General features: G+C 37.9%; 1 protein-coding gene across 1 annotated transcript in view; it reads right to left on the bottom strand.

Annotated features, from left to right (window-relative positions):
* The window catches only part of LOC142075515 (atrial natriuretic peptide receptor 1-like), a 35,467-nt gene extending 23,562 nt beyond the window's left edge, over positions 1–11,905 (bottom strand). Inside the window, exons 1-7 of the mRNA XM_075136916.1 lie at positions 11,852–11,905; positions 10,718–10,814; positions 7,862–7,994; positions 4,753–4,876; positions 2,641–2,745; positions 1,914–2,016; positions 213–358 (exon numbers count right to left, since the gene is read on the bottom strand). Coding sequence (XP_074993017.1) covers positions 213–358; positions 1,914–2,016; positions 2,641–2,745; positions 4,753–4,876; positions 7,862–7,994; positions 10,718–10,814; positions 11,852–11,905 — 762 coding nt within the window. The remainder of the gene's footprint in view (positions 1–212; positions 359–1,913; positions 2,017–2,640; positions 2,746–4,752; positions 4,877–7,861; positions 7,995–10,717; positions 10,815–11,851) is intronic.
* Positions 11,906–13,302: the final 1,397 nt, after the last annotated feature.

The following is a 13,302-nucleotide window of genomic DNA, read 5'->3' as shown; positions in this document are numbered from 1 at the left end:
CTTCTCTCTTAGAGGATGAAAATTACCAGCCCAATGAGCCTCCCCTCACAAAGAAGCCAAAAAGGTTGTTTCCCTTCCTTCTGCTTTCTTCCAGAGCACACATGTTCTGGATGAAGAAAATCTATCCCTCTACTAAAAGAGAGCTCCACGCTAACTAACCAAATCGTGGAAGTAAGAGAAAGGAAGCAGAAGAGGAGAGAAAGGATACTTACCATGACTGTCAAAATGAAGCCAGCGCAGACTAAACATATTGGTAAGGCAATTGCTATCCTAGCATCAGCAGACAGTGGGCATTCCCCACAATCTGCCGGACAGATAGAGCAGTCTTCTTCTTCCTCACAAAAGCCATCTCCACAGACTAATTAGAAAAGGAAACACGTATCAGAATATTTTAAGTCAGTTTCATCCATCCACGAGGTTGTATTCAGATTTAAACACATGGTTCTTGAGCTGGGAAAACTCAGAGTATTGTAAAGAATAAATTTTGAAGAATAAATTTTGCTATCCAGAGATAGCACCCCAGCAGCTGAAAGAATAATCTGAATTTTTAAAGGATTTCTTTGATCAGATTAAATTGTTAATGACATCAGAGCCTTTGACATGTTTTGTGTATAAATCACTTCATCACTACTCTCTTTCTCATTGTCCATCTGTTTTTTCTGAGACTTAAAGTTCCTCAAGGCAGACATTGTCTTTTGTATTCTTTGTACTTAATCCCGCTCTTGAGATCCCCAGAAGCTGGTGACCCTTCCTCAGCAGCAGCAGAAGATACTTGGTACTGCAGAATGAAACAATGCAACCCATACTTCAAGGATTTCTTTTTCTCCAAGGTCTTATGAAAATTATCAGCAGTATCAGATGTGATTTAAAACAAATGCCCTAAAGGACAAAACTCCTTCTCCCAAGTCCTGAATGGTGTTTCAATTTTACCTCTGTGACTAAACTAATATCATGCTGTACTTCAGCCTTCTGAGACGATTCTGTCACTGTGTAATATATTTTTTTAAAAAAACCTCAGCAAAACAAAATCCACTGCTCAGTAATAATTCTGCCTCAGTCCATTTGATTCCAGTGTAATACCAGGATAATCACAGAAGTCACTTTCTGCCTCAGGAGTAGAGCTGCATTTTTTAAATTTCTTTTCTGATAAATTGTAAGTTTCCTGGAAAACTCAGCTGCAACTGTCTTGAAATGAATAGCAAATTTAATAGCTAAATACTTCCATCCACATTGGAGTTGCTTTGGTTTTTTTTTTTAGTAACATTGGGAAATATATTCTCAAACTTCCAGAAGAGTAGCTAACAGAGTACTGTGATCACATTCCTATTTTACCCAATATTTTTCTTCAGGTTGTGTGTTTAATTTATTAAATAGAGTCCACTTTTTTAATTTTCCATAGCTAAAAAAATTGTTATAGTTATTCCTGCTTCCTTGCATACAGCTATATGAAAGTGAATGAAAGACTGATGCCTTTGGGAGCAATTGAATTTTAATGTGAATACGGGAACCAAGATGGATTTCTACCTTTCCAATATGCCTAACGCTAGTCTGCTCCCCTTCAGATGAAGAGTGTCCAGATCCTGACAACATACTAGCTGGAAGAACATTTTCACATCCCCATCAACTGCAGACAAGCCTTGTAGTACCTGAAGCCTTTGGTCGTGGTATTTGACTTTACCTATTTGACAAGAGTGGCTTCCTACTGTTCTAGATTCATACACAGGTTAGAAGCTCAAATACTTTTTCTGATGTTCAGTGTTATGTGAAGAAGAATTTTAGGAAGACTTTTGTGTATTTTCAATGGTAAGGGTGGGTAGGAGTCCCTTTTGCTCTTGGTAATATGCATGAATGATAAAAGCATTGCGATTTGCACTCAATAAGCAATTCCATCACATCTTCATTTTATATCATACCTACTGCAGGAAGGACTGTGGTTTTTGCTTCCAGAGCAACTTGCATTCTCCCAACTCTGATGTGTGCGATGAGAGAAGTCACACCCACGTGAACTAAAACAACCTGCCAAACAAGTGAACAAAGCAGCAAGCATCAAAACTTCACTTACATACAGTAGGCTATTTTAACAACCATTGTCCAATTGTGGTGTCTTGCAAAAGAATGCGTGCATTTTTTCAGAATCGGGAAGGAGAGGTGTCCTTGATTGGGGAGACAAACAGGAGCAGGAGAGACAACTCTTGTGGGAATGGCAGGTCTGATTCCCCTCCTGGTCTGTATTCTTTTCACCAAGCAGGGCTGTCAGCCTATGCATTCTGCCGTGCTTGCTTCCCTGTTACTTCTGCTGGGCAGAAGACTCCTAATGACCATATTAACATGCAATACAGTCCAGTCAGTAGGACAATATATGGTTAGTGTAGGCCTTAAATGGACAGATTAGGCTATTCTCTTCCCTCCCATCCCCATTACTTCTACTAACTACCTAAGGAGTAGTAGTGTGAAAAGCTGTTGCTTCCAAGTCAAGTCAGTTGAGAATTGATATTACTCAGCCATATGCATCACTTACACACATAACACTGCAAATAAATGAGATGGGGAACATGTACATGAACTGCACTAAACTACTAGCAAGTAAGCTCTGAAAAGAGCAAACCAGGTAAAATCCTGTATGCAATAAATATACCTTACCTTGGCAGTCCAGTTTCTTTGGCTCATTTTGCCAGCTGTAGACAAAGTGTGAGTAAATATCTGGCCATCATCTGGGATCCACGGACCACATATTCCTCCTCTACCCTTTATCAGACATATTGGTTATGTCAGTAAACCATGACACAATGAAAATCCTAGCTCCTCCTCTTTTACTTTCTTAAAATGACTTGTGTTCTCTAACAGCAAATAAAGTGATATTTTATAACCAAGTCTATTAAAATGCCAAAGCACAGGCAATACTGTTCTGTGATAAAAGATAAAATAAGAGAGAAGCAATTGTGCCTATACTGAGTTAATATCTCCCAAATACTGTTATTTTTTAAAATACAGGAGCCAAAATGTGGTCCCAAATTTTAACTGCAGTAATTCTATGAAGCTAATACACTTTTTCAGGATTTGCTGTATTACAACCGGAAACAGAATCATATCCCACTTTTTATATTTTTCTAAAGGGGTTTTATTGCACTTTCACTTTCGATATGGCAGCTTTTTTTTTTCTTTAATGAGGAAGGAAGGCATCTCTTCTGTGCTTGTTTTTGCAGAGCATTTCTCAGTAAAGCTGTTAAAATGCAAAACTCCCAGCAATTGCAACCATAAAGGATTATTTTGGCTGTCTGAAGATCTCGCATTTTTTTGTTTTTTCAAAAGGATTAAGTCTGCCTCCTAACTCCAGATATTTCTTCAGGCATTTCTTTCAATGCACAGTAAGACATAGACCCAATCAAAAAGAAATGGAGTACATTTTAACCAAGACAAAATGTTTTGACAGTCATGACACTGCAAAAAAAACCCCCAACAAAACCTTCTCTCGAATAATGGAAAAAGCTTGCTTTGAAGTGTGTGCTCAATCTTATGCAATGATACTCATGGCCTTCTTGCTATATGACAGCCAACCTGCTTAGACTCCTTCTAAGTAGGAACTGAAACATTTACAGTATCACAAGGAAGCCAGATGATGCATGTTGGCTACATGCTTTCACCTTTTCCACACCTTAATTCCAAGCAGAACTAATTGTGAAAATATGAAATAATGGAGAGATCACCACAGCAGTGGGATCTCTAAGTCCTTTACTACAGTTCTAGACAAAAGTTTTGATGTGATGGTTCCAGCAGGGATTCCTCTTTTAAACCACAGTCCTGGTATCAGCTAAGACCCCCAGGGAGTCATTAATAAAACAGCTCCTTAAGAAGGGACTGCCAAGAAGTAAGCTAGAGCTCTTGTGGAGACGTTAAGCCTTCACACCGAAGGGTACATGAAATAGCCGCAAGACATGTAGACTAGATTTTCTATTACACCATCTTTGATCACAAAAAACATGTCAGATTGCCAGAAAGGAGATCAACTAGAAAGACTGGGCAACTGCATCAACGTTATTAGGCAGGGTAAGGCTTACCTCACAGATTAAAAAAAGAAAAAAAGTGTCCCAAACTGTATTGTTAGAGTCAGAACTTTAAATACTCATTCCAAGAGGGATAGGCTCTTATAATGAGCCAAGCAGACAAGTTAAGAATGGATCCTACTTACATTGCAGGAACAAATTTTGTAATCCTGTATTTGAATTCCTTTTTTTTCTCTAATCTAATACAGAAAAATCATTCCATCTCAGGATATGTGTGTGCAGGCCTCAGTTCTACAAGTCACATCCAGTGATACTCACCCCACTCAACTTCAGTAATTCAAGCAAATAATTCAGGGTCCCTCTATAAGCTGCAGAGATAGTAACACCTCCAACTGACAATTTGCCCTGCTTACTTTAGAATGAATTCATCTGTCTTTCTTTCTTTATGGACTGTACAGAGATCTGAGTCAATTAATCTCAAAGAGATGAAACTCTTTGAGGGCCCCACTACGCATAATGAGAAATTCTGAATACTGCCTTGTGCAAACATCCAGCCATTTACTTTGCAGCCTCAGCATCCAGTGCAAAAAAATTCTAAAACTAACAGACATCCCCACAGTGGTTTTAGTGAACTATATATTTGGTCTAATTCTAATCACAGAAAGACTTCATAAACTTGAACCTGGTTATCACAATGAAGTCTCATCCAGTAGGAAGAACAGAGTACATGATGCTGCACCATCATACTAACCATGAAGGCCAAAGGACAGGAATGGATGTTGGCGTGGTAGACACAACAGTTCTCCCCGTTTGCATCTTTCCAGCTGGCAGGGCATTCATGCTCCTCACAGAACTCCTTCGCAGCAGTAGCATTGCTAGCCAAGAAGCAGAGAGAGAGAGAAACTTTTATATTCATTCCTCATTCCCCAAAACTGCAACAAGAACATGAGAGCCTATTCTTTATCCTGCACAGAAAATTTAGCAGCAAGAATATATGCAGTGAAATAAACACTGTTACACCATTTCTTTCTCTTTTGTTTTGCTTCTGGTTGAAACATTCCTAGAGCAATGAAGATTGCTGTCAATTGGACCACTGTCTACTGCCATGCAGTAGGGACTTCTGGCAGATACTATGCTGCAAGCAGGTACCAACCTCCACTTCTCTCCCCAGACTGACTTCATGACCAGATGGGATTACCTGGCATCGCTACATGTGGCACAGAAGAAGATACCATTACTCTACTTCCATTATCAGAAGTACGTGTCCCTGGCTACTTTTATTCTCAGCGTTTTCAATTCATCTATGCATGTGATTCATACATATCATTCAGCTCCAGTTTTTGCTCCATAACCCAAACAGCCAAGGAAAATAACTATATTGGACAATAATATCAGATACAATTCCCAAACCAAAACTTTAGAGCAAAAAGTGGACTTTATGAATAGACTGTTCTGCAAAACAAGGTGGGCCTTTTGAAAGTTCATCCCTGAAAGACGGATGTAGTTATCTGGAAATGTGTGATGCAACACTTTTTTCTACTGTTTCCTCAGTTACACTTTCAGTTGGTTATCACCCTAATAACTTTGGCTTTAAAATAAAATCATTTTCTGCAAACATAATTTACTTAGTAGATATAGCCAGACTTAGTTGTACAGTTTAGTTTAAATGTTATGCACTTGCAATGGATCTCTATAAAGCAATGCCAGAACACCAGGATTTATTTTTCAGTTTGTTTTTAATGGAAGAAGAACTAGCCAGTAATGAGTAGATTTAAGACAGAAGACTGTATTATAAGAAATTGTCCTGGTTTCGGCTGGGATAGAGTTAAATTTCTTCCTAGTGCTGTGTTTTGGATTTAGTATGAGAAGAATGTTGATAACACACTGATGTTTTCAGTTGTTGCTAAGTACCCTGCTAGTCAAGGACATTCAGCTCAAGAAAACAAAACAAAACAAAATAAGCGTTGCAAGGGAGCACAGCCAGGACAGCCAGCCCAGCTGACCAACAGGGTATTCCATGCCATGTGACGTCATGCTCAGTATATGAAGGGTAGGCGTGTTCCAGGAAGTAGCGATCACTACTTGGTTATCGGTCAGCGCAGGTGGTGAGCAATTGCATTGTGCATCACTCATTTTGTATATTCTATCATTATCATTATTATTTTTCCTTTTTCTGTTCTATTAAACTGTCTTTATCTCAACCCACGAGGTTTCCTCACTCTTACCCTTCTGATTCTCTCCCCGTCCCGCTGGGGGGGGGGGGGGGGGGAGTGGGCGCGCGGCTGCGTGGTATTTGGCTGCCTGCCAGGTTAAACCACGACAGAAATAAACACAGACATAGGGGATCAGGTTGACATAGATTGTATTCATGGCCAGATTTGCAAAGGCATAGACATACTTGAAACCTCAGATAAGCAACTTTGTCAATCCGCAAGGTATCTAAACAGATAAAATATTAAAATCTATATTGGCCTTTGAGCCAATATAGATTTTAACTCCAATGGGAGTTAAAAAAAATACTTAAGCAAGTTGGTGTCTAATTCCATCACATATTTGTCTTTATGGCTGCTTTTTAAAATTTATCTTGTATTCTGTATTTTTTATTCAATATCTTCATCATGGCTTCACCCAATTATGCTGACGCCCATACGTTGACATGCCAGCCTCAGCCATATTTGGGTCAGCCACTGTAAGCTTAAGAGTCAACCAGATAGTCTTCTAGCTAAAATGAGATGTAAATTTGATCCCTTTGAAAAACTGCAGCATAGATTTCTCTTTTTAAATATTTGTCATCTGTCTCTATGTGCAAGATACATATAAGTACACAAAGAACAGAATTTTCCAAATTCCTTACTGATTTAAAGGATTGGGTCTCCCTGGAAAGACTAGAAAAACAGATTCATTTCCAAGCAGTGAATAAACCTGCTTTATGGTTGAGTTCTTGGAACTATTACTAGCCATAAATTTCAGAAAATGTGATAAATTTTGCAAAACTGTGTAATCATACTACACAGATGATCAAAAGAAAATATCAACTTTTTGCCATTGCAAATGGATTATAGGTCATCTGAAAAAAAAAATCTCTGGATAACAGCTTTTACAATCTGAACTTTGCAATGTGAACATTCAGACTGGCAGAGAAAAATGTGAAGTTTTCCATAAACATCTCTTACACTAACCAAGTATAGCACAGAAAGTCGAGAAATACAGCTGCAGCCTCTGTCCCAGACATTGCTGTATATGGATGGAGAACTGCTATGTACGGACAAAAGTGTAAAATCAGGGTGTATTAGCCTTTTAGTGATCTGGAGTTGCACACATAAACATTCTGTATTTAATCTCTGTTGGCTACAGTTACGAACACAGTCTCTGAGCTGATATATAAGCGTTTGGACTGATTTCAATCCCACAGAAATCAAAAGAAATTCATCATTGAATTCAGTGGATTCAGGGTTGGGCCAAGCTCTTTTTCATATCCATGTTGTGCACTTGAAACACACTTATGATTAAAATTAGTATAAGACGCAGTTAGTTTGGGACTTGTGCTTAAACTTCAGTTGTAAATTCCTTGTGTAGAGAGGCAAGAAGTGATGTTCAGAGTTGCACTGAGACAGTAATGCAAATCAGGATGACGTGCCCTATCCTTGACCACGTGGGCAAACATGCCATGATGGCTGCTCTGAGAGCAAAGCCATTGCAGAGGGGAAAATATCAGGGCAAACAGAGCTATAAGAGACTCAAGAGATGCAAGGAATTAGCGAGGAGCCCCAGATTATGTGTTCCAATTATGTTACTGAAAATGTACACACAAAATCCCCATATACTCATGACCGTGAAAGCATTTTTATAGGAGGAAATACCTGTGAGAAAGGATTCCATTTTGCACTGCATATTGATAAAAGTTGTCTGAAGCAAAGACTGAATAGGTCACGTTGAAGAATTCCCCACTCACAGCCTTTTCTGGAGGCCTTTGCACCCATGCCATCTCCAGGCCTAGAAACAACACAATCATGGGCCAACATATTTACTATACTTTTCTACTTTACAGATGCATACAAAAGTAAAACTTCCTCTGTAGTGATTTTCCTTTATTGTTCCTATTGCTTTTTATGAGCCCAAAACAGTCATCCATTTTAGTGGCTGTATAGGTAAACAGAAATGCACGTTAATTGAACAATTCTGACAGTCACTTAGAAAAGATCAAGCAATTGGAGAAATATGACAAAAAATCTGGTCATCTTATCTAAAGTAACTCTGCTCCCACAATAATGCAGTGTTGCTTGTCCTGATATATTTGCTTTCCTCTTTGATCAGGCAATAAACATTGCTCTTCATTCTTGGCTGCTTTCCCTGAGGCACACCTCATTGTGGACAGACAACTCTAGCACACATGAAATTTAGTCAAAACCCTTAACCTCATGAGACATAAATTATATATGCTAATAATTATATATTTAAGAAAGCATTATCATTTTATAAAACCATATCACATCTAGAACAGAGGACAGGGGAAGGAGTGCTACTCAGACACCTGCCATTTTCCATTTCCACACTCTTACTGGGAAAGATGATTTATCCCAGTCATCTCTCTTGTCCCTGGAACACCTTATTACATTCTCTGAGCCTGGGAATGAAGTGAGGTAAGAGGTGGGAGAAGTTTTTAATCCATATTCTTAAACAACACTATCAAAATCTTCCCACTCCATTCACCTACCTCTTTCCGTATTGTTGGATGAAGGTTTTAATTCACACCAACCACATCAAATTACTTACATCACACAAGTGTGTAGCTCTCACTTTGTCAGGAAGTTTTAGATCTCCTTCTTCAGAGAGAAGGTAAACCTGGCCTTCAACGGATCCTTACTTTTTTGTTGTTGTTGTTCAGTTATAAACTCTTTTATTACCCTGGAGTTGTTTTTACAAGTGTATTCTTCACTTGCACTGTCAGTGAAGCTGCTATTTTTTCCCCTAAGCGTAATTCCCTTTCCGATATAAAGAAGCAAATTGTAAAATAACCTCTTGATTTCACATCTCCCTTGAAAAGTAAACACTCATTATAAATGCTAACACTATGAGAGAAACCACAACACAAAGATTTTTAAAAAACCACTAGTGTAATTTGCACTAAGAGGTAAGAGAGAGCTGAGCTTCAGAGAATGTGTGAGAATGAAGGCAAAAGGTCAGCATAAATTTCAGTTAAATTACTTTCTACTTCCCTTTAAAGGTTTCACAAAGATAAACAAAACTCTTCTTTCAATGATAGATACTCCGACATCTAAATGCTTTGGAAATCTTGTGTTAAATCCACAGCAATGAGGTTATAGTATATGCCTCTTGCTTTGCTTTTAGCAATGCCCAGAAAATGACAAGAACGACAGAGAAAGGCAGGATAGAGCTTGGAGTTCACTCTGGTTGTAAAGGGTATATGTTAATTAAGCAACCTACTCATATTAGTTTCCCTAGTACTCAGTTTACACTTCAATTATTAATAAGAATAGCTTTAAACAAGTCATCTGTTCTGATAAATAGTTGTTTCAATAAAGCAATTGAATTAAAGCAATAGTGAATTCACACAGGGATAAAAGTCTTAGTTGACAATCATCTAGATAGTCTTTGAATGTCACTGTTCCAATGGAACTCTTTAGAAAATGTTTAACTGTAATATTGAGGTCAGAGTGTGACCCAGCAGTATATTTCCTGGAGTTTTTTATCAGTATTGGTTTCCCAGGTGTTCTTGTTTTTTCTAAAAACCCTATTGAAACACATTGTCTCTAGTCTTGTCTTTTACAGCATGAACAAAAGTGTTCCTTTACATCAGTTATTTATCAGTTACAGAGTCACAAAATCACAGAATAGTTGAAATTGGAAGGCACCTCTAGAAATCATTTGGTCCAACCCTGTGTTGCTCAAGGCAGGATTGCATAAAGCAGGTTGCTCTGAATTTTGTCTAGTTAAGTTTTGAAAATCTCCAAGGATGGAGGAACCACAACCTTTCTGGGTACCCTGTTCTACTGTTTGATCACCCTTACAGTATAAAAGATTTTTCTTATATTTAAATTGAATTTTCCATATTTCAGTTGCTCCTTAATTATTTTTCAATCTCAATCAATTTCCAACATAAAAAAATATTCTATTTTTTATTGTCTCATCATGTAAATTCATTTTTGAAACTGAATGGAATAAGTGGTTAAAGATCTCAGATTTTTTTTTAAGTACTCATGGAACACAGTTTTGAGCAAGGTGGAAAAGCGTGATGTGTAGAATCAGTGATTTTGCTTACTGGCTGGAGGGATTAAACACAGTCCGCTTTTGAACTGACACTACAAAATTTCAGCAATGACAACAGAATTTGCTGCAATGCTGAGCTGCTTGCCTGCTTTGTTTGGATTAAGTTGCCTTTGGTTTTCTAATGAGAAATAAAATATTTTCAGTATCTTTCTGGGGGAAGGGATTCAGCTGTTGCTATTACTTTTTCTTCTGGAACCAATGAATATTGGACAAATAATTGCTCTAAAGTATCTTTTCGTTGTTTTCTTTCACTTACTTTTCTTTCACTTACTTCTCTAGAAAGAGATGTTGTCACTGATTCAGATGGTTTCCACCACACATAATGTTCGTCATGAGTTAGGTATTATTCTGAATACTTCAGTTTGGGATTTTCAACCATTCCCCAAGCAAGAGATGATGTTTCTTGAGCAGCTTTAGGACTCACTCACCTCCACAGTCCAGCATGTTATACTCATCTGGTTTTTCCAGGGGCCAACAGTCATACTCTTTGTTATCTAAATCATGCCACCCCTCCACTAATATCACCTGCCAGGAAAAAAGCATATGAATAGACTCTAAAAAAGACAGTATGGGAACAGGGGAAGGATGAGTTCCATCTCCAAAGTTTGTATTTCTTCTAAAGAAATCAAACCAAATGCAGAAACATAGCCTGGCATATTTCACTCTCTTCAAGTTCTGGAGAAAAAATGTCAGCTTCCTAGGGGTATATAAACTTGATCAGTATATTATTTTGAACTATCCAGAAATTAGCCATGAAACAATGAGGGCACTTAACTAATCCTTCTCTTACAGAAGGTTTTCTCTACAAAGAGCAGGTGGTTCTAGGACCATATGCAGAGAGACATTTGATTTAAAGAGTTTTTTTCTTTGCTTTTAAAATGGACCCGCCCTGCTCCAAACTGCTCAGTTTCTTTTAATCTTTTACACTTAAACTCTTTGAATGAGTCACTTTTTGTTATACCTTTAACAACACAATACAACTGTTAATTATATAAATGTTAAAATATATAATTATCGATAATATTAAGATTGCATAAGCCTATTACAGGTAGAATACAGCATCATAATAGCATACAGATTGGATTGCAACAGTAGCAGAATATACATTATACCTGTATATATATTATACATTATAATAGATATATTAATCATGTATTAAAATATACACTCTAGGGTACATATGAACAGAATAGAATATGTTATGATAATGCACCCTGGTCTTATTCCACTTCTAGTAAAAAATAATAGTTTCTATTCATATAATCTGCTATTATTTTTCTATATATTATTGGAGGATAATCATCTATTGGATTATCTATTGGATAATCATCTATTGGATTATACAATTACTTATAACAGTATTCATGGAATAAGATAGAATTATACAACTGATTTTGCCAATATACTCTTCTATTACTCTTCTTTTCAACATTAGTAAAATAACATTCAACAATTGCCTGGTATAAATAGCTGTCGCACTGCAATAAGCCATATACAGTTGTTTCCGTATGCACAGACCACAGGAATAAGTTCTGGTAAGCGGATCTATGTAGTTTACCTACCAATAAACTGAGGAGGCTTCGGAGCCCTAAGGCTGGTGTTTTGACAGCTCTCATGCTCCCTAACATGCACGCAGCTCACCGAGTGCCAGGGCTGCTTCTGATGTTGCTGTTGCTACTGAATTAGATGCCCTTGCCTAAGAAGGGGGGTTGCTAGGCAAGTCGATCCTGGCAACTCCAGCTGCTGCAGCTGTTCTGCCTCCTCCTTCCCTCTTCTCCCCTACTCCACTTCTCGGTGGAAACACCCCTCTGCACCTCTGCTGAACCTCTCTGAAAAATCATCACTTGTCTTAGCGGCAGCCCCACTCTCAGACCATTGAAGTTTGTGCCCCTGTCAGCTCAAAGCTGGAAAAGCAATGGGAGGATTTTATTTCACTGCCTTGTCAAACTTGGGCAGCATCTGACCCATTACGCAGATGGATCGATTCTGTGGAAATAAACACAGAGACATAGAAGGGCTTGTGCAAGGAGAGATATATAAACTCCAAGGCAAGAAAAGGTCACCTATGTAAGATAAACAGTAAGACTAGAGGTTGGACTAGGTGATCTCCTGAGGTTTCTTCCAACCTGAATTGCATTAGACCCTACGACTTCAATTTCTCAGTCCCTGGAGGTGTAGGACAACTTCTACCTGAGAAGATACCTGCTACATACACAGGTGAAACAGACCTCTGCCTAGCCATGCTGGTACAATACAGACATAAATGTGTCTATGACTATTTCTGTTTGCTGAAGTAACTGCCAACACAGAACTTCAGTTGTGATTCAGCTCTCCTGAATATTTCCCTGTGTTTCCTCTGGAATTCTGGCTCTCAGCCCAAACTGACATTAACAATATTAGTCAAAATGCTTGGACTTCACTATTTATTGCATCAAAACTGCATGAAAAAAATGCTATGTGTGCCCAGTTCATCTTGAAAGGATCAATTAAAAAATCTGTTTGGATTCACTCATAAAAGAGATATTTCTATAAACTAATACAAACATTTTAGGTTGGATTTTTATGTTTGTAGTGAGATCCTAAACCTCATTTGTATTGTATTTTCCTGTGCTTCATTATGACCATTTCACCCAAATCATAGGTTTCAATATATGGAAGCCTTTAGAGTATTTCAGTTTGGCTACATGGTAGAAAGAGAAGAGAAAAAAAATGCCTTTTATTGGCTAGAATTATCTGCTTAAAAGAATTCTACATGTATTAACAACTTGGAGAGGTTTTACTGGTGATTTGTTTTAGGATGTCTTGTGCTTAATGAGGAATTTGCTGGCAGGGAAGGGAAGCTAAGGATTACAACTTGTTAGACCCTACAGCAGCCAAAAGATTACCAGACTGATCGTATTTTCTTTAATAGGACTGCCAAATATTCACATGACATTAATATGATGATTCAAGGACTGTAAAGATCATACATTACTTTTATAGCTACTTGTCTATCACCAAGTTCAAAATTCCT

This window comes from Calonectris borealis, chromosome Z, assembly GCF_964195595.1.
Source record: "Calonectris borealis chromosome Z, bCalBor7.hap1.2, whole genome shotgun sequence".
Taxonomy (NCBI): Eukaryota; Metazoa; Chordata; class Aves; order Procellariiformes; family Procellariidae; genus Calonectris; species Calonectris borealis.
The sequence above is the reverse complement of the archived record's forward strand: the minus strand, read 5'-3'. Positions and strand labels throughout refer to the sequence as shown.